This window comes from Cervus canadensis, chromosome 9, assembly GCF_019320065.1.
Source record: "Cervus canadensis isolate Bull #8, Minnesota chromosome 9, ASM1932006v1, whole genome shotgun sequence".
NCBI lineage: Eukaryota > Metazoa > Chordata > Mammalia > Artiodactyla > Cervidae > Cervus > Cervus canadensis.
The window spans coordinates 81,589,406-81,611,754 of record NC_057394.1 but is presented as its reverse complement, the minus strand read 5'-3'; the positions used below and the strand labels follow the sequence as shown (position 1 = coordinate 81,611,754).

Here is a 22,349-nt window from a genome sequence, read left to right as displayed (position 1 = left end):
AAGTAGAGTGTTTCTTGATTATGAAAACTGAAAGAACATTCTTGTTGTGCCTCATAATGGCAATTTCTTGAGAGATTTGTCATATAATAGTAACACTTGTGTCTTCTGTCTCATTACTGTCTGCACTTATCTGTGCTGTTTCCAAAACAGGTTAATAGAACACAATTTTGAAAAAACACTGCCCTAGAGAAACCCACATATGTACCTAAGAGCATTGTTGCAAAGAAACAAAATAAATGTTCATCATTAAGAAAATGCATAAACTTTTATAGCCATACATGGGAATATAATACATCAGTTGAAATAAATGAACATATCATCATCAACATATCTCAAAAATATTGAATCTTAAAAAGCAAGTTCGGATATGACACGTACACTTTGTCTCCTTGAGTAATACTAGATAGTGACTATAGACACATATAATTAACAAAAACATATAAACTTGGGTGGGAGGACACAGAATAATTTCAGGATAGTAATTTCCTTAAGGGCACAGAGAGAAGGATGTGGTGGCAATGAAACTGAACACCACGTGGGGGACAGGACAGCAGGCCACTTCTCCTGCACCTCTAAGACTCTCTTTAAACACAGATATGACACAAACTTGGCAAACTAATTAACAGTCTAACCTTGGTTGTGGGCACTTCAATGTCTGTTACATTTTTCTCTGAACTTTTCTGTGTATTGAAATTTTTAATACATAAATGTTTATGTTTAAACATAAAAAAATTAAAAGAGTGAAAGTGAAATTTGAGGACAGAATTTGAGGGATGGGATCTACCATGAGATCTACCATGAACTTTATTCTCTGGGTATTCGAAGTATTGGAGCAGAGGGCAGTCTTGCCAGAGCTGTGCTCTAGAAAGATTGTTCTACCATCCACATAGCATTGATATGAAGGAGGAGGGCTGGAGGCAAAGAGATCTGCTTGGGAGTTGTTGAAAAATGCCCGCTATAAGAGAAAGCGTGCAACCTACCACATTAGTTAGGAAACATACATATATTTGCTTAAAGTAGGTAAAGTATCATGCTGTCACTCTTTCTATGATACATACTTAATTCCACGCTTATCCTTTGATGTCACAGTATCAAAGTTATTCCACAGGGATTATGGAACACTCACTGTCCCATTTCACCACCAGGATCAATGTTTCTTGACTCAGCTGTAGATCTTTGAAAGACAAGACTTCGTTATTGCAGGGAATGAATGAGAAAAAATGAGACTAAGGGTACAGAGGGGATCAAGAATCTAGAAACATATTTGCTGTGATTAAAAATACCCTAAGGGGAGCAACATAAAATTAAAATTGAAAGCAGAGTTTGTGGGAATTACATGCCAATTCACTGGTGGCCCAGCTATTTTAAGCACTGGCTTTGTTAGGTGTGATTAACTCGAGTCCTAAGAAGGACTCATCCCAACACCCCCTGTTCCTCCTTGTTTGGGGATCATTCCAAAGCGTGTCACTACACTTCCCCCAGGAGTAAATGTGCCGGCACAGAAAGCCTTGAGCCACGTCTGCTCCAGTCTGTGATCTGCGTGTGCCCCAAAACAAGGCCCTCCATGGGCAGGTCGGGAATTTCCCATGAGTCAGTGCACTGTTGCTGACATAGAGCACTTAGTTAATACATCCTGGCTAGAAGTGTCTGCAGTGGGTGTATTTCTACCAACATTTCTGCTTTCTCCCCTCAAACTCCAAGTGCCGCTAAAAAAAAAAAAAAAGTCTCATTACTGTGCCAATGGACTCAACTGTGTATTTGTGCTATCTAACCTCAGGGCCCTTGCACAATCCTTTAAGTCATATTTCAGTCCCCTCCTCTGGGTCCCCGCTGGCTGTTTCAGACTGTAGGTCATCTGAATTCCTCCCACTCTCTGGTCCTGACAGCAGAAGGCTTCCCTTTCCCTTAATTAAGGACATAGGAGCCCTCTTTGTGCTAACGCAGGCTCACCTATACTTCACACTGATCACCTGCCTCTTCGGCGTCAGCCTCCTGCTCTTCCTACCCCTCTGAGGATTTGGTTTGATCGTGGCTCACGCAGTCTTTAGGGCTGGAACACTGGACCCAGAGCTGACTCTTTTACATGCTGAAACCCCTCAGCCACATGACTGGATCAGAGGCGGTCACATGTTCTGGGGGCTGGCCAATCAGAGCCATTCAATTCCCCAGGGCACAGCGATGAGTTCAAGGATGAGCTTAAGATCTGAACTGGCCTAGTCCAGGCCAATGCAGGACTGAGGCTGGACTTCCAGGCGGAAACCTCTCCTCTTGCCCTGTGCTTGATCCCAAGAAGAGGAGCAAGTTGCCAGGGACTATCAACTGCGCTGAGAATTGGAGCCAACATAAAGGAGAGAGGGAAAGAAGCTAGCTCTGATGGCCTTGTCTGAAGTCCTGGATGCAGCCCTACCTGGGACTTGTTTTCCTTCTTTTAGTTTTTACTTTATATTGGTGTGTAGTTGATTATCAAAGTTGTGTTAGTTTCAGGTGTCCAGCAATGTGACTCAGTTTTACACATACACGACATGACCAGCAGCTTTCCTTTCTGCCTGAGCAGGGTTTCCTGTCCCTGTTGTTAGACAAGCCTGACTGGTCCAGCTGATCCAGGGCTCCCCCCACTCCCCAAGGCAGCCCCTGCCCTTCCTCTCCAGGCTCCACACCCGCTCCTATTCACCCTCAGCAGGCACCTGCCTCCTCCTCCTCGGAGAAGAGAAAGCACCAGGCACAAAGAAGGAAGAAAACGAAGAATAAAGGAAGGGAGAGAGAGAAATGGAGAGAGACAGAGAGGGGGGAGTGAGGGAGTGAGGGAGGGAGGGTTGAGGAAAGAAATGAAGATCACTTCCCTTTTTCCTGAAGATCAAGCTGTCATCCTCTTTCTTCACTTTACTTCATGTATTTGTTTCAAGAACATTCTGTACCCCTACCCTTCTCATCCTCCATTCACTCCTCAGCCTGCTGCAATTAGGATTCTGCTGCAACTTTCCTGACGTGGCCAAGCTCAGTGACCTAATTCCAACATCTCTCTACTCTGGAACAGTGATTCTGCTGATTTATCCTCCTCAGAATGGCCCCTCCAGCAGCACCCTCCCCCCCACCCCCAGAGATCTCACTGTTTCTCTCTAGGGCTCCCTCCTCCACTCTCCACCCCTCAAGCCAACAGGGCAATGGCTTTTAGGGATGACAAACCTACTGAAAATTTGGCAGAACCTATGGTTTCTTTCCCTAGAAATGTGTGCTTTGCACAGTATTGGTCAAGGTTGTTAGAAACAAACAAAGGGTCTTCTTGGGCTAGTTTAATTAGAAAGGACTTCCCTAAGAGGTCAGAGTTCCCATAAGGGTTGGGAGGGTGAAACTTCAGGAACCTGAAGCCACACCCCAAACCCCTTTGCCTCTGCCTGGGAAGAAGGGAGGCTTACAGACGGAAAGCCACCACCAAGTTGCTGGCACGAAATTGCCACCAGCTCTGGCAGGAACTGTGCCGGCAGGGGGGTGCCTGCCCACCACTCTACGCTCATGTCACTCTGTCCCAGATCAATCACTTGTGAGGCTCACGGGGCCCCAAAGGTAACCCAGTTTCTCATCAAGGTTGTTACAGCTCCTCTCACTGGCAGCACGTGAATCTCAACCAGAATCCAGGCTTTGACTGGGAGCAGGAAACATTTCCATTATCCCAGTTCTGCACAGGAGGAGGGGCTGGTGGGGGAGTGCTGGCTCATCAAGCACATGGAGCCCATGTACGTGTACATGCAACACCCAAAGACCAGTTTGAGAACCACGTTTTAACTGTTAATTCTTCCTAGTGCCTTAGTCAGGATCCTTTTTTTGGTTACAAGTAGAAATCAACTTGAGTAGGAAAGGGGACTTATTGGCTCAGTCACAGAGTGAGTTTGGTCACACTGTGTCCGTGAACTTGGGCACCGTAATTGCTCACTCACTCACTCAGGTCTCTGTCCCCTCTCCACCGTGCCTCCCTATGTATCTCTCAGGTAGGAGTTCCCTGCCATAAATAGGAGATCTCTTCCCATGTCCCCAGCACCAGAGCAACCCTGGCAGACAAGGAACCCATTTCTCTGGTAGTTTTAGCAGAAGACCTAGGGTGATACCTCAAAGGACCAGGGAGCCAGGCACCCCTCCTGCACCCACCAGGTGTGACCAGGGACTGCTGAGTGCCTGAGGAGTGTGTCTGGGTGGTGTGTCCAGCCCTAGGTTCAGAGTGTGGGGCTGTCTGTACATGAACAGGTCAGACTGATGGGCGGGCATGGAGGTGCTCCCCCAGGAAACAGTACATTGTTACCAAAGTGGGGAGAGCAATGCTGGGAAGGCTAATTCAAGGGCTGTCCATCACACCAGAATTCTGTCTCCTGCCTCCTGGTTCACATTCCTTCTGGATAACCTCAACTACTTCTGTGATTTCAAGTGCTGCCTTGATGGAGGACCTGCTTCTCTGATCATTTTCATCTGAATTTCAAGTCACTGAAGGATACTGTCCAGTCCACAGGGATTTTTGAGAAGGGGTGGGCACTGTGGTTTCCTTTTTGGTCAAAGGCAACAGTAAACAACACCCAGAAATGACTCCCACCACTTCTGATCCTCTGCTGGAAATGGGATTACATGTATTCACTGGTGGATAATTCAGCTCACCTTGTCAAAAGGGTGGACACAGGTGTTTTTGTCCATAATATTTAAAAAATGTATTTATTACTGCTTCTCCAGGAACAGAACTCATTTTTAAAATTTATTTATTTATTTTTGGTTTCACCAGGTCTTCATTGCTGTGCTCGGGCTTTCCTTATTGCAGTGAACAGGGGCTACTCTCCAGCTGCAGTGTGCAGGCTTCTCTTGCTGTAGTGCATGGGCTCTAGGCGGGCAGGCTTCAGTAGCTGTGGCATGCGGGCTCAGGGGTTGTGGTTCCTGGGCTCTAGAGCACAGGTTCAGTAGTTGTGGTGCACAGGGTTACTTGCTCCACGGCACGTGGGATTTTCCCAGATCAGGGATTGGAACTGTGTCTCCTGTATTGGCAGGCAGACTCTTTACCACTGAGCCACCAGGGAAGCCCCAGGAGCAGAACTCTTAATCCTTGAGATCTTCTATTGAGATATTCAGTTAGTCATTTCTCTCACTTAAAAATGTTTTAAACTTGTGTGTTTATTTGTGTTCACTGTTACTCATCACATGAGAATCTGCTGAAATTTATGGTGTTGGGGATGCTATCATCTAACAGCTCAAGGGGGAGGGAACAATATAAATGGATTTTTCTGATATGAAATAGAGTGGATAACTGAAATTATAGACACTTTGTGTTTCCCTAAAATATGAGTGACTCTCACCTGAGTCTGGGCACCTCCTGACTGAGGAGAGCTGGACCCCATGCTTTTCCCTTCGAAGCCCCTATAGAAAATGACAACCTGTCCATGCTACTGTCATGGAGGAAGGAGGAAGAGTCTGTGGACAACCACAGGGCACTTGGTAAAAAAAATTACATTTTCATCATATTATACAGTTATGTCAAAAAATAAGATAGGAAGTATCAGGGAAAATATGTAATACTGATTTTCTATCAAACTTCAATAAAATTTCTTCAAGAACTTAGCTGAGAAAGTCCAGGTTGCTCTCCTGGATGTGGTTTGTGTCTGTCAGGGTTTCAGCCTCACTTGGCTCCACATTTCTTTTCAAACCCAAGACAGTCACCATCAGGGAGAAAATGTGTTCATGCAGATGGGTGATAAAAAATTGAAAACCATTTTGCAAAGCTTTCAAACATTTATAACGGTTGAGATTAGATTTTAAAAGTCAAGAGCTCAGCCTTTTCTTTCATGATGGAAGTTCTCGGAAGAAGAGCAAGTGGATTTTGAACCCAATTGGACTTTTTGACACTAACAACTTTGAAATGTGGAAGCCCTCCTTTGCTTGTCTCATGGGTGTGAAAGCAGTCATGCTGGGGGCAGTTACACTGCAGAAAGTGTCCTCAGTCAGAAACAGACAGAAGCACTCTAAGTGGGTGGACAGACAGCACTGGGCCCACCTGGTCTCGTCTACCCCAAGTCTGACTGCACCCTGGGCTGTAGAGCCCAGCTCCCTGCCCTTTCCGGTCCAAATGCCACTCACAGCTCCATGCTTTGTCCATCAAATGGGCAGCAGGTGACTGAGCCTGGGTCACCTTGCCTGCTCTTTCTATCATGTCAGGGAACCCAGGTTTTCTCATCCATCCTCAGACCTGTGGGTACCATATGATGATGTCATGACCCCCATCCTCTGCCCCAGCCACACTCTACAGACCTCCAAACCAGAGTCTGGTGAGTCACTCCAGACACTGCCAGGCTGCCCAAGGGCTGAGGGGATCTGGTCCTCCCGGCGGACCTCTGAGGACTATCCAGTTAAAGCCATAAGCAATAAATCTTTAAAGGCTCAGAGAAAGTCTCCTAAAATTAACTCAAATCAAGCATAGCTGGTAGATCAACTAGGTATATAAGCTATAAGAACATAGTATCAATTTTTATTTCTTTTATTATAGATAACATAATAAAAATAACTTTTGATAATGTTTTATTTCGGGCTGATAGAATCAAGACTTTCTTTTCATTGTGTCCTTGCAATGCTGCTGTCCACTTCTGACACTAGACATGCCAACTGAGCAGTTTTCTGCTCTTTCTCTGCTCACCAACCAGGAGCCTATACCAAGAAGCCCCAGTGTCCAGGGATTTTGTTGGGGCTCATCACATAGGTGATTCAGTCATTGGCCACATGGTTGAACTCAGTCTCCAGCCCCTTCCCCTCTGTGGAAGTCAGGAGGGCAGCTCATATCACGGGGCTCAGAGCCCCAACCCTCCAATAACATAGCCAGTCTTTCTGGGTGATCAGTCCCCATGCTGAGTCAGCTCATTACATAAACTCAGGTGCAGCTGGAAGACCCACCGTGAACAAAAACAGTCTTATTACTCAGGAAATTCCAAGGATTTCAAGGCCATCTCCCAGAAAGGAACAAAAACTAGGCATGTTCTTTATAAAACAATCCCTGACTACACTAGTTTATCAGCACAACTCTCAGGACAAACCTCTGAGATAAAACAGATAGTACATTGATTTTTTTCCCTAAAGGAGAACAAATGAATTGTTGGGAAGGTGATTCCGGGTTAAAGGTCAGTAGGCAAGAAGGTTATTAAGAGAAAAAAGAGCAAAGAGAATAGTAAGAAAGAAGGAAAGACTTCAACTAAAAAACATAATCAGAAAAGATCCATTAGAAGATGCAAGTCCCTGAAATGGGGACACTTAGACCATGGGGAAAGGTGGAGCCAAGTAGGGTTTCACCTGTTACTGCTGTTTAAAGACCTACAGGTGGAGGGGGATCACTGTTGCGAGGTCAGAACTCTCTGAAGCAAAATTCTGGGCTTGGACTCACCCATGGATGAGCCCCCCCGGAGAAGAAACTCCAGGACACACACTAACCAGACACATCCTGGTGAGTGTGGCATCAGGCCAAGAGTAAGACAACAAGACGTGACAGGAGGCTTGTGAAATGCAGTCCCGTGGGCAGAAGAAAGATTTAGACACTTGTTAAGAAGCACACTGCCATCTGGAAATAAGTACGTGACATAGATCAATGAGGAACTGGTGTCTTCCAGGAAACACTGAGGGGCTAGCTGCTAACGAAGAAAGATCTTTCTAGATTCTCACTCAGTTTTTGTGTGCCCAAGTGGAGGGCCTAGGAAATGAGCAAAGACAAGAAGCAAAAATGTCAAATGTACAGGTTCTCATTTTCTTCCAAAGTGAGAAGCTTGAGAAATAACCTTCAATTCAGTTCAGTTCAGTCGCTCAGTCATGTCTGACTCTTTGCAACCCCATGAACTGCAGCACGCCAGGCCCCCCTGTCCATCACCAACTCCTGGAGTTTACCCAAACTCATGTCCATTGAGTCGGTGATGCCATCCAACCATCTCATCTTTTGTTGTTCCTTTCTCCTCCTGCCCTCAATCTTTCCCAACATCAGGTTCTTTTCAAATGAGTCAGCTCTTCGCATTAGGTGGCCAAAGTAATGGAGTTTCAGCTTCAGCATCAGTCCTTCCAATGAACACCCAGGACTGATCTCCTTTAGGATGGGCTGGTTGGATCTTCTTGCAGTCCAAGGGACTCTCAAGAGTCTTCTCCAACACCACAGTTCAAAAGCATCAATTCTTCGGCACTCAGCTTTCTTTACAGTCCAAATCTCACATCCCTACATTACTACTGGAAAAACCATAGCCTTCACTAGACGGACCTTTGTTGACAAAGTAATGTCTCTGCTTTTTAATATGCTGTCTAGATTGTCATAACTTTCCTTTCAAGGAGTAAGCGTCTTTTAATTTCATGGCTGCAATCACCATCTGCAGTGATTTTGGAGCCCCCAAAAATAAAGTCAGCCACTGTTTCCACTGTTTCCCCATCTATTTGCCATGAAGTGATAGGACTGGATGCCATGACCTTAGGTTTCTGAATGTTGAGATTTAAGCCAACTTTTTCACTCTCCTCTTTCACTTTCATCAAGAGGCTCTTTAGTCCTTCAGTTTAGTTCAGTTCAGTTCAGTTCATTCGCTCAGTCGTGTCCGACTCTTTGCAACCCCATGAATCGCAGCACGCCAGGCCTCCCTGTCCATCACCAACTTTAGTCCTTACATTTGTGTAATTCTGTACAGACCATTTCCCTGAAGTCAGAGACCTTAGTTGTGTCTATCTGGCATCATCTTCACTAAATAGTAATTGCTTCCCAATGTCTGGACATTTGGCAGCTGTGTTACCCAAACATCATAGGGCTTCCCCAGTGGCTTAGCGGCAAAGAACCCGCCTGCCAATGCAGGAGACGTAAGAGATGCAGGTTCAACCCCTGGGTCAGGAAAATCCCCTGGATGGGGCATGGCAGCCCATCCCAGTATCCTTGCCTGGAGAATCCCATGGACAGAGAAACCTGACTGGCTACAGTCCCTAGGGTTGCAAAGAATCAGACACAACTGAGTGACTAACATACACACAACCCTGTTTTACCCAAATGCCTGTCCGTGTGGCCCATGCACAGTGAGGCCAAACCATTCCAAAACATAGGGAGTTGGGTGCTTGTGCCTGAAAAAGCCCAAACTCCCCAAAAGCTTTCATCAAAGCCCTTTTCTAAGAAAGGTGAGGGAGGGGCATTGTTAATTGTTATAAACCCCTTGCTATCGGATCCTTTATTCTTGAGGTCAGATCATGGTCAGGTAACCAAACGTAATTCCCTGTTCGGACAAGAAAGAGCCAGATCCCAAGCACAGCTGTCGCCCTTCCAGGTCCCAGTCCTGACTGAGAGGAGGCAGAGCTCAGCTGGCGGCTCCCTCAGAGCCAGGTCCCTGGACACTGCCCAGGTGTCAGCCCTGAGGGAGAAAGGCTCCCAACCCAACAGGCCTTTGGACTCCTCAGGCAGCCATATAGTGGAGGTCAGGTCCAGAAGACTGCATGCTATGCCTGTTCTGTGAGGTGGCAGAGGCAGGGATGCAGAAAGAGTAACCACCTCAGGGTCTGGGCCCTGGTCAGAGGGCAGCCCTGGCGAGGGCTCTGGAGCCCTGCAGAACACAGCCCCCAACCTGTTTCCTGGGCTTCCCCAGCTCACCTGCTGGCCCTAGGCCAGGTGAACCAGAAGGACCTAAGGAAGAACGCTGGGGTCTGCCTCTTACCTCACTCTCCTCTTGAGGACCACTATTCCACTGAAGGTTGACAGAATGGGCTGCTAACAGTCGCTCCTTGACAGGTGGTTGCCCGTGGGAGGGGCCACTGCAGCTCCAACCAATGGCTGAGCAGGACCACTAACGGTTGCTTCTTGACAGTTGGTTGCCTGTGGGAGGGGCCACTGCAGCTCCAACCAATGGCTGAGCAGGACCACTAACTGTTGCTTCTTGACAGTTGGTTGCCCGTGGGAGGGGCTATTGAAGCTCCAACCAATGGCTGAGCAGGGCCACTAAGAGTCCTTGGGTAACCTTTGCCTGGTAACGGGGAGAGGGTTTGTAAAGTCAAGTACCAAAGTCCACAGTGCTAAGGTCTGGGCACCACCGCCCTCTATGCCAGCTGCAGACTCAACACTTGCGTATGTGTACTCAGTCTGTCAGTCATGTCCGATTGTTTGTGACCCAACATTTAGATAACTGTCTTGACCACCATGTGTCTGGTCACAGCCCTTGAGGCTGCCAACCCAGCAACCATCCTTGACGTCCTCCACAAAGACACGGTGTCATCCCTGAATCTCTCCTAAGCACACTTAGACTTTTCATTTCAGAGCGATGTGTCTCAGAATAACACACTCTGACCCCTCTCCTCCTCAGCAGGCTTCACTCTCTTCACCAATCAAAGCAAATTCTCTGTTCAAGAAAAATTCAACTCCAACCCATCAAGTTTTAATTTTTATAAATGCCCCTTTTAGAAAAATAGAAGGAGCTAAATTAACATATACAAAAATATGTACTATGTCTTTGACACCTGCCTTTCTGAAAGTTAATCATGGTACAACTATAGTGTAGATTCAATCTCATTACCCTCCTTTTATAGAGCAGGAAACTGTGGCTCAGAGAAGTTCAGGAAACTGCCTGAATTCACACAGCTGGTAATTGTCCAAAGTGAAAGTGAAAGTTTCTCAGTCATGTCTGATTCTTTCCGACCCCATGGAGGTAGCCCACCAGGCTCCTCTGTACGTGGGGATTCTCCACACCAGAATACTGGAGCGGGTAGCTGGTCCCTTCTCCAGGAGATCTTCCCAACCCAGGGATTGAACCCAGGTTTCCAGCATTGCAGGCAGATTCTTTACCATCTGAGTCACCAAGGAAGCCTGGAATTCAAACTGGATTCTGTTTGATTCCCAAACTCTGTCTCTTTTTACCAACTTCACCACCTCAGAGATTTTAGGAAAGTCACGGCATCCCTGGGCTTTAGTTTACTTATTGCCTCATGAAAGAGGAATTTGGTTTGTTCTTGTGAGGTGACTTCTGTTGAATTCTAGGAAAAGCGGAAAGAGGAGGGTCGAGAAGAGCTGGGAGAAGGGGGAGCAGACAGGGCGTCGAGATTTTGTGAGGCTCATGTCTCACTGTTTATGGCTTTGTGTCCACTTACTGTGACTCTTCTTTGTGATGAATCACAGCTCCCTTTGGAAGTGTGTGCTTATCGTGTTCTATAGATAAATTTGAGTTTTTCTTCTTATTTAAGAGAAACGTAAGCAACTGCAGTATGGACAAACCCATTCTACTTCTAAGAGAAGTAAACTTTCAAACAATCTAGGCAGACTTCAATTCTTATTTTTCAAACAAAGTGGTGCAACCTCATTATTCATCACATTAAGTTTCAGAAGTACTTGGATTTGAATTACTAGCCAGATGTGGTGAAAACATACCCCTCAAACAAAACTGAAAACATCTCTTCAGAAAGATTCTAATTCGCTACTGCCTACAGTCACACGCAGCAGGTGAATCCAACTCACAGGGGATTATAAGGAACAGAGGTTTTCCTAGTAAAGGCTCAGAAATCAGATCAGAGTCAGAATAAAAAACAAGCTTTTCCAAAGGCATTTGCTCAAGCCAAACAGTAACTTTGCACCTGTTCACAAACTGTGGAAATAAATACGGGCCTCCTGTTGGTCAAACGTACACACCACACACAGCACACACGAACCACACACCCCACACATATACACCACACACACACACTACACCCACACCATACACACCTCACACACCACACACACACCACACAATACACTATATACACACACCACACACACCACACACACCTCCACGCACTTCACTCATATCACACACACACTACACACACACCACACACACACCACACACACACCTCACACATACACACTACATACACCTCACACATACTATACACACCACACACACCTCACACACTACACACACAACACACACACACTACATACACACCCATTGTACACATACCACACATACCATACACACTTCACACACACCACACAGACCACACACACACCACCACACACACACACACACATCACATGGTCATTATTGTCATCACTAGTATAAACTCTAAAAATTAAAAGAGAGTGGAAATAAAATTTATCCTGGAAAAATAACCACCAATAGAATTCACATTTAATGTAAAGAAGCAACAAAATTTATTGACTGAATTAAACACAACATTTAAAATGGCAGTGCTGTACTTTCATTTTAAGATGTTTGAATGAAGAAAAGTGCTATTAGTCCAAGCTTCTTACATTCATTAAAGGAGTGACTATCAAAACCAGCAACATGCACAGTGATACATATGCACGAAATGGAATTATATCAACAAATATACAAAATACCCAAAATAAAATATTTACAGGTTTAAAAATATAAACATTGGTTCATCTATCCCATTAAACCATTGGAGAGGAGAAAAAGAAAAGACCTATTGTTATTTAGAATCCTTTTTAAAAACAAGTCTTAAAAACATAGAGTAATTTTAGGAGACAATTTCTGATATTGGGGGAGTTTAACATTCTATTATAAAAATAATATCTATAAACCTACTAACAACTTTCCTCCTGTGCACAAAAATAATACAGCCAAAAGCTTGTCCTCAGAGATATGCTTGACTTTCAGGAAAACTAATTTTAGAAATATGGAGTTTCTTATTTGGATTTTCTTTGTCTTTATTTTCAACAACCTGCAATTCCCTATATTAAACCAAGATATTTTCTATAAATAACTTGGGCAAAACTGAAGTTAGCAATGAGCGTGGTATGTAGCTGGAGTCCATTAAAAGATGACAGGAGTTTATCTTGTCTATAACATCTAAACCATTTCCCCTGATATTCTTGGGAAAAAATACTACCATCTGATCCTTCATATTCAGTTAAATGCACACAATGTTAGACATTATTTTGTTAGAGTTTTTCCTCTTCTATTTAGAAATAACTCTATAGTGGGGCATATTTGAGAAGGTTTACTAATTTCTCCAGGCACCCTGAGTCCATTTCATTTTATGACGTGATAACGAGTATTTCTTGTGTGTCAATTTAATGCCCCTGTGTCATTTGATCAGTTATTTTTAGTATTTTCCTTTTTAGTGTATTAGGTAGGGATCTGAAAAAGTTTATTATGCCTTTAACAACCAGTGACCTAGGTTATATTTTATTAAAAATGATCTCACATAGAGCAGAAAGTTACTCTACCTAATTATTGAATAACTTCCAAAAATTACTCCAGTTTACTATTCAACACAATGATCACCTGTGATTAAATTCTTTCACTGCTTCTCATTAAAAAAGCATTTCACCAAGTGTGGGCAGCCCATATATGAATAAAATAACCTCTTTAATTGTGACAGTGATGCATTTCAAAATGATTTTCCCTAAACAATGACACTTGCAACTTCATAGAATCAGAGTGGAAGTAAACAGGCTGTAACCTGCCAAATTCACTATTGAAATTGCTTTTGTTGGTTTTTATTATATAATCTGTCATCAGATTATAAAATCTGTACGCAGACCTGCTAGCATGCAGTAATTGGTACATATGGCCTAAATTTTTGACTGGCCAGGTGAGGAAAACAAAAAACAACCCTGCTAGCTCCGAGATCTGCCTTTCAGACTTGCATGTACAAAGGCCATCAAATAATTAAAAAAAAAAAATCAAGTTCACTTTTAACTGAAACAGTCATCCTTTTAATGGTATCCACCATCATAAAACTCTGGTTTGACTCTTGCAGTTCAGAACTTTGATCAGTTTCTTAACTAAATCACACATAAATTTAATCGGACTTATAATTAAAGCACAAGCAATAGAGTTAGATTTCTGGTCCACATTCTGTCAGTGGCTTGCTAAATTGCTGCCATTTTCCAAAAGGAAAAGATATTTTACCTTTGCATCATTTTCCTCCTCGATAGAACAGAACCAAGCCCCACCTTGCCTGATTCTTCTGGACAGAATGTCAACAAAAACAGAGCACCATCTCAGCTCACAATAAATCCACAGCATAGGTTTAGACTTAGAGGTGTGCATGAAATATTAGTTGAATGAATGAACAAATCAGAAAATCCAGGCCAGTATTCAATGACCAGAGACAGAACATGGGATGTACTACTTTCGCAAGAGCCAGGAGTTTGTCTCTGCAGTTCAGAATCATGTTGAGGTGGATGTCACTCCACCAGCTACTAGTTCAACAAACAACACAAGACACCCAGAACCAGCCTAGACTGGGCTTAAGGTAGAAAAACAAGTGAAACGTGCTCAGCATGACTGAAATCCTATCAGGGCAGAAGTATCACCATGACAACAGAAGAGATGTCTGTCTACACTTTTGAAGTTAATCCCAAGAAGGTGCAGATCCCTCCCAAGCAAGGAGGATTGTCCGCCTCTAAATGGTACCCAGCGGCAGCCTCCCCCCGGAACAATGCTGAATACCACCGTCTCCGACACAAAACCAATTCTCAGCTGCATGACATGTGTGAGCTCTTTCTCTATTAAAAGTCAGCTGTTGATGAGATTTAGCAGTTAGCGCTTGTATTACTGTAAATCATTAAAGACTGTCTATCCTTGTCCTGGGTGAAGAGAGAAAAAGAGAGGGATGGATGGAATGAATAGGATAGAAGTAAACCAAAAGAATGAATTAGGTATGCTCTGTGAGGGAGGTAATATCACTTAACCCACATGGCTGTGAGAGGACTGAGTAAATATTTGTAAAGCTCCTGGAAGGGGCTGGCATGACGTACTTGACAAATGTTAATTGTTTGTATAATTACTATTCTTACTTTTAGAGGAATATGTGTGTGCGTGCTAAGTTGCTTCATTCGTGTCTGACTCTTTAAGACCCTCTGGACTGTAGCCCGCCAGGCTCCTCTGTCCATGGGATTCTCCAGGCAAGAACACTGGAGTGGGTTGCCAGGCCCTCTTCCAGGAAATCTTCCCAACCCAGGGATTGAACCTGCGTCTCTTATGTCTCCTGCATTGGCAGGTGGGTTCTTTACTACTAGCGCCACCTGGGAAGCCCTTTTAGAGGAATATGTTTGACTTAATCCATACCACCCTTGTTCAGTCTCACTGCATTCTGCTCCAACCCACAGACTATCAGCAAAATAAATAAATAAAAGTATAAAATGAAATAAAGGTGTTTCTAATGAATATTAAGAATGTCTGATTCCAGTACAGCTATGTGTGAACTCTGAACTGAATGGGTTTTTATTAAGCACGAGATCCAGTATAAGCCCCTTGAATATGTGTTGCATTGAGTTAAAGTAAATATCAAAATCAGATGTGGCCACTTTCGGTTCTGGAGGCTTAGTGGCTATTTTAACCTTTTGTTTTTCAGTTTGAGAAGGAATTGCTTTCCATAATCATGAAATGACCATTCTGAATCAGCCCTTAGAAACATTGTCTGCGGAGATAACTGTCCTCGGAAGTGGCTATTGTTGCAACAGATTTCCTCCTCTCAGTGGTCATCACAGTGAAAAGGCTGTAAGAGGCCATGCAGGGTGGCCTTCAGACAACCTTCAGAGCAGGACAGGGTTTGCCCTGAGGAGGGACCACATGCCCAAATCACCTGTTACAGCCCCCTCCCTTCAACAAGTATTAATAAATGTTGGCCTGTGGTTTTCCCACCTGAGAAACCAGGCTGCCCTGTTAGTCTTTGGCTCCTAAACTCCTTTAAAATATTTGTGCTTACAAAATTGAAGACTCCTAAACAAGAACGGTGCTGTTCATCCCTTGGTCTGCCTGGCTAGCGGAAGGGAAGTGGGAATAGGGCTGGGGTATTTCAGTTTCTCCTCTTATTTCACCCAGGTACTTCTAACAGGCCATCCCCAATCACATATGGATGTGAGAGCTGAACCATAAAGAAGGCTGACCAAAGAATTGATGCTTTCCAACTGTGGTGCTGGAGGACTCTTGAGAGTCCCTTCGACAGCAAGGAGATCAAACCAGTCAATTCTAAAGGAAATCAACCTTGAATATTCATTGGATGCTGAAGCTGAAGCTCCAATATTTTGGCCACCTGATGTGAAGAGCTGACTCATTAGAAATGCCTCTGATGCTGGCAAAGACTGAGGGTGAGAGGAGAAGGGGGTGACAGAGGATGAGATGGTTGGATGGCATCACTGACTCAGTCAACATGAGTTTGAGCAAGCTCTGGGAGATAACAAAGGATAGGTAAGCCTGGTGTGCTGCAGTCCATGGGGTCACAAAGAGTCAGACATGGCTGAGCGACTGAACAACAGCAGCAGTGGTAGGAAAAAAGAGGTAACTGTGATGCTTTTTCCTTATGTTTAATGGTGTAAGATTCTTGGATTAATTTTTTATCAGTGATAAGGGGAGCTGAATATACACATGAATGTAGAAGCCAAGCACAGGGGGCCACATCCACATAGTCTTAATGCAAGAGAGAAATCTAGAATGTCTGTGAGCGAGGACCGAGCTCCACTGTGCAAGTGTCAAAACAGGCGAAGATGCTGAGCAGCATCCCAGTCTCTGCTCCCTGAGGGCACCACGGAAACAGGATAGAAACCAAAGGAGAGATCAGAAAGCTCGCAAACCAGTCTCTTCAGCCAAAGTTAACTGTAAAAGGTCGCTGAAAATTAATCTGACAAAGAATGTAAATAACAGAAACTCAGCAAGTTCAGCCAAAGACACCACCACCACTAATACCATCTTTCTACTCTGACAACTGTGAAGGTAAAGGGTTATGTGAATATTCATGGAAGTGCCAGTATACTGGCAGAAAACTATTTCTGAGATTAACGAATAAACCCTTAAACTCCTGAGTCATCACTTTCATAGACATCACACAATTTGTATTTAAATAGGCAGATAATTTGTGGGAAATGGAGTTAAAGGAAGTCTTTTATGTTCTACATTCCATTGTTGTTATTAGATGACATAATGCAAATCTACTTCCTCTTGAGATGATTCAAAATGCTCTAGGGCTAATGGAAGCAAGAAAACCTTAGTAAGAAGCACAGGGGTTCGAGCCACACTGCCTAGGTAACACAGATGCTGAAGTCAGGCTGTCTTTCTGCCAAGTTGTTAAAATGACTGATAAATGGAGGGCCAACAATTGATTTGGACCTAGAGGATGAGATGGTTGGCTGACATCACCAACTCAGTGGACATGAGTTTGAGCAAACTCTGGGAGACAGTGAAGGGCAGGGGAGCCTGGCACGATGCAATCCATGGGGTGGCAGAAAGTCAGACATGATTTAGCAAATGAACAACAAAACGATTTGACTTTTTCCTACATAAGTTGGCCAACTCTTTGACTAAAGGGTCTCAACCAACTATCTTAGCATCATAGATTCACAGGAAAGGTGTCAGCAGCCCATATCCAATCCTTTCCTTTAAAAAAACAGCAAATATGGCCAAATTAGGTAAGAGCATTAATAATTACTGGAATGTAAATCTACTAAAATTCTAGAATACAATCTCTATGAACATGAATAAGAGAAAGTAGCCCTTGGCACAAAAAGGCAATGACAAACCCTTGTCTGTGGTTGGAAAGGTTAAGACACAGCTCCCTACACTGGTCTTGATTTCTCATCAGTGACTGAGGCCATTTTATTCATTGCCTGAATCCTTCATTTGACTAGTGTGGATGGAATTCTTAAAGATAGAGAGTTTAAAAAAAAAAAAAGTAAAATATATGGGAAAAAGAACAGGAAAAAATAGTTTAAATCTTGTATAAATGGTTCACTGACAGGCAAGGGGAAATTAAGGTAAACTTTGCTGACATTTTTCTTTGCTAATAAAGATACAACATAGAGGTACAAATGTAGAAACAAGTCCCAAAACCATGAAAGCAAAACTAATTTGTTCCAGTGCTTACAAAATAGATAAATAGGTTGTCTTCCTATTACAATATTCTCATCAGTCCTTCAGGGCTTCATACCTTCCCTGTGCTATTGAACAAACAGAACTCTGTCATGGATTCAGGCTGGGGAGACTATAACCCCTGCAAGAAGATGCACAGGAAGAAAAGAAAGATCCTTTGTTTTACAGCTAGAAATAAAACTTATGTTCCTCCCCTTCACTAGGGGGAAATGGACATATTTTGAGTCTAAGTAGTATTATCAGCGTTGAATCGAATTCAAATCCCTTTCCCAAGACAAAACTAATCTCTAAGACATCTCCAAGTTCACGGTGAACGCCTTTGTCTGTTGGTTGTGCACAGCTGAGTGCCTGAGCGCGTGTGAGCTGCTTTATGAATTCCTGGTGGTATATTCAGACTGCTCAAGGCTATGTCAGCCTATAAGACCTCATCGACAGACATAGGAAATTAAATATTAAAACACTACTTTGAAATAACATTAAGGATCTGACACGACGCAATAAAAGCCAGTAATCTGAATAATAAATAAATTCAGTCAATCTCTACCACTTCTTCTAATGGAGTCATTGCAGGTTTAAAATGCGGAACAACCTGCTTTGTGCTATTGGCTAGGATTTGTATTCCTTTGATGTCTGTTTATTTTGTGACTTCTTTCATATTATTAAAATAGATCTTCATATACTTGCCTTATTCTTTCTTTTATAAAACAGAAAACAAACTTAACAAGCATGTACTACCAGTTCATTACTTAGGGAATCTCCCTGGAAAATGAGAGTTGAAGAGAAGCGTGCATGTCTTTTATGTGTGTGTGGTTTCACTTGAATACGAATCTCCCCAATACCATGAACCATCTCCTAGTAGAAGCTGTGATCTTTTGATTAAATACACTGAAATGTTTCAAAGAAGATATTTTATAACCATTAGACCCTAATAGTATTCTAGGAAAGGCTTCAGTTTATCATTCAAACTATCGAGGCATATGGTAACCCTTTCTGAAATAAATGCTTCATCTAAAATAACAGAAAACACACATATAAGTAAATCACTTTTCAAAAATAATCTTGGCACACAATGTTAACGATACATAAGTTTCCCAGTGTCATATTCTTAACATATGTGGCTCAGTCCTAAGTCATAAAGAAGAAGTCAATGAAAAAACTACATTTTCTATTGTTTTTCTTTACGTGTTCCTCGTTTTGGACTCCTCATACTGAGACATGGTTGAATACTAAATTTTTATAACCAAGGTAAAAATCTCTGAAAACCAGGGTTCAGGGTGAGAAACAGACTTTTACCCAAGACAAGGCAGAACCATTCCTTTGGGACATCAACACAATAAATTTTTTTTCCCCTACACTGAAAGCCAGAGAACCCTTATAAAACAAAAAGAGAACTGCTTCTGTTTACAGTACATAAAAGAACATCAATGGTTTGGGAGCAGTTACGGTGTCTAGCTATAAAACCAGATTTTAAACTGGAGGTTACTGACATATTATAAAAGGTTAACAGCTGGATAATCTGTAAAAGATGCGTTATCTACACATGAAAAGGTTACAGTTCATAAATGCTAAAACACTGTGTCTGTTGGCATTTAGTGAAATCTTGCCCTGGTCCTCATCTCTGCACTGGGTGGGGAAATAAAAAAAGAGAGAGAAAAAAAAGCCCTGCTCTGCTGAGGTTTTTATTTCTCCCCAAACAAATGATCTAAATAAACCCACCAAACCCAAACTCTGTGATCATCTTAGTGGTAGATATATATCTATTTGCATACCTAGCAACTGAAAGTACAGCAGGTTTTCTGCCCATCAGTCCTGCCTCTGCTCATCAGGTAAGTACCTGGCTCTTTCAGCTTTGCAGGTGTTTCCCACACAGTGATACAGCAAAGGGTGTTTTTGTTTTTGTTTTTCTTTTTTCCCCTGGAAAGGAAAAGGAAAATAAGGAAGTAAAGTGTCAGGAAGAGGAGGGCTCCTCTCTGGTTCTTCAGATGGTTCCTGGAGGCCCGCTGGACGGTGACACAGCCAAATATCATGGCATGATGCTTCCTTAGGTTGGGTTAAGTCTTATTTTCTGCAAAGGCAAGTAAAGGTGACTTCCGAAAGTTCGGTGCAATGAAGAAAAAAAGAAGGGGGGGGCGCATTTTTAAAAAGGTTAAAAAAAGGAAAAAAAAAGTGCTTGAAAAGAATCCTCAGGGAATTATCTGGAGGGGGAATCCCGTTGTGCAGCATTCCCCTGCCTGGGGGCAGAGCTCCTGGGTCCAAGCTCCGAGTGGGGACTGTCGGCAAGGCCTTTCTCTGGGGACGCAACATTTGTCCGAGCAGTTTCCAGACAAAGGTGTATTCCTCGACATGCGGCCCCTCCACCTCGGCCTCGGAGACCTCACAACTTTTTGGCACTATCGTGGCACGCCGCGGCCCGGAGGGTGGTCCCAGCCAAGCCCCGGCTGCTGACCCGGCGGACCAGCACCTTGGACACCGGGATTTTGGTTCTGGGCAGCTCGCTCCTGGCTGGTGGCTGGTGCACCACGGGGTGGCTGGATGGCAGGTTCGCCAGATGCTTGATGCTGACGGGGATCTTGGAGTCCTTCAGCAGGCTCCCCGGCGTTCGCAGCGGGCAGGTGATGGTGACCGGAGACACAGGCTTTAACCGGGAAGAGCAGGACGTCTCCTCGCTGGCGGCGGGGGCGGCGGGCAGGGCCGCAGGGCTTCCATCCGGCTCGGCGGCGCAGAGCTCGTGGAGCGCGTCGCCACTGTCGCTGTCCCGGGGGAGGCCCGTCTTCCTCGCGCCGCCGTCCTCCTCCGGCCTGGGGGTTGGGGAGTCCCAGTAGCCCTCGTCGCTGTTGGGGACGCCTTCCTGCGGCTCCTTGTCTGGGTGCTTGGGTTCTTCCTTCGGGGGGAGCTCCGTCGGGACCCGGTGGAGCCTCCGGCGCTTGACCGAGGACGCGTCCTTGGTCACCTCCGCACACCTGGCTTCTTTGGGGGTCTCGGGAGCCACCTGCGCGTCGGACGCCGCCGCCGCCGCCGGGGCCGCTCCTCCCTGGGGCCCCTCTCCCCGGTCCTCGGTCTGGGACAGCATGTCCCAGAACTCCTGCAGGTACGAGTCGTCCGCCTCGGCCGGGCTCGCCATCTCCTCCCCGCCTCCCTGGTAGGCCACCACGCCCGGCGGCTTTGTGGCGGGGCCCGGCTGGCCCGGCCCGGGGGCGTGCTTGGCACTGCCGGGCCCGGCATCGTCCTCGGGGTCTGCGATAATATCTCCGCAGCCTGTAAGAGAGTCAAAGCTTTTCAGTGAAGTCACGTCAGAAAACATCAGACAAATACGATCTGCCGATGGGTCGGAGGGCGGATCGACCGAGGAAGGGTCGGGGGCGGCGGGCGCGCGGCCGCCTTCGGAATCTGCCCGGGGCGCCGTCTCTGCCGGCGCGGCCCCAGGCCCCGCGGCGTCCTCGGCCGGCCGGCCCTCCCCGGCGAGCGGCTCGGGCTCGGGGGGCGCGCGGGGCCGCTCGGCGCGCCGCCCGGGCCCCGAGGCGCCCTCTCCCGGGGCGCAGGCCGGCTCGGGCTCCCCCGCCGCGGGCTCACCTGCTGGCTCCGGCTGGCGCGCGGCCGCGGGCGCCTCCTCCTTGACGCACTCCAGGCTGGCGGTGAGCGAGCCCGGCCGCGCCAGGCCGCCCGGGGCCCCCGCGCGCCCCGCCGGCGCCGCGTCCTGGGGCCGCCGGTCCTTCCTGCGCCAGCGCACGCCGCCCAGGAGCCCCCGCAGCCCCCGCTTTTGTCTGCCACCGGCCTTGCCCGCGTCGGCCTGCTCCGCCCCGCCGCTCTCGGGCCGCCCGTTCTTCCGCAGGAGCGAGAAGAAGCTGTGCGACTTGGCCACCGAGCCGCCGGCCGCCGGGCCCGCGCCTCCCGGGGCCGCTCGGGGGGCCGCGGGGCCCGGCCGCGCCCCGTCCCCGCCGCCCGCGCGCGGCTCCTCGCGGCGGCCGCCCTCCAGCGCCAGAGCCTCGGCCAGCCCGTCGTGCGTCCGGCTGCGCACCAGCCCCGCCGGCCCCGCGCCCTTGCCGTCCCCTTTGTGTTTGACCCCGAAGATGCTGGGCATCGCGCCGCCCGGCTTCCTCTTCTTGAACAGTTTGAAGGCGGCCTTGTTGATCTTCCCCGACGGCGGCTCGGAGGCCGGCGGCTCGGCGGCGCGATCACAATGCAAGTCCATCTCTACCGCGAGGGTCCCGGCCGCGGCCCGCGCCTTCCTCCCGCAGCCCCCCGCGGCCGCGCGCCCGCCGCTGACAGCCGCGCCGCGCCCGCCCGTCTCCATGGCGACGCGAGCAGCCCGGCGTCAGCGCGGCCCGCGCCCGCCCGCGGTCACCCGCGCTCTGCATCCGCCGGCGGAGCGCGGGAGGGCCGTCTCCCCTCCCGCCGGGGCTTATATAACGCCCTAACCCACTTCGCGGCCGGCTCGGCTTTGTGCTGCGGCTTTTCTGCGGCAGAGCCGCGAGCTGATTGCAGAAATTAAAGGCCCGTAATCTCGGAATGCAAATTCCACCCAGTCTCACC

General features: G+C 46.4%; 1 protein-coding gene across 1 annotated transcript; it reads right to left on the bottom strand.

Moving 5' to 3' along the window:
* Positions 1-12,109: 12,109 nt before the first annotated feature.
* AMER2 (APC membrane recruitment protein 2) lies at positions 12,110-22,130 on the bottom strand. Its single transcript, XM_043478223.1, has 2 exons — positions 21,390-22,130; positions 12,110-21,074 (listed from the first exon to the last, which is right to left on the bottom strand). The coding sequence occupies exons 1-2, from the start codon at positions 22,108-22,110 to the stop codon at positions 20,194-20,196; spliced, it is 1,602 nt and encodes a 533-aa protein (XP_043334158.1). The 5' UTR covers positions 22,111-22,130; the 3' UTR covers positions 12,110-20,193.
* Between the last annotated feature and the right edge of the window lie 219 nt (positions 22,131-22,349).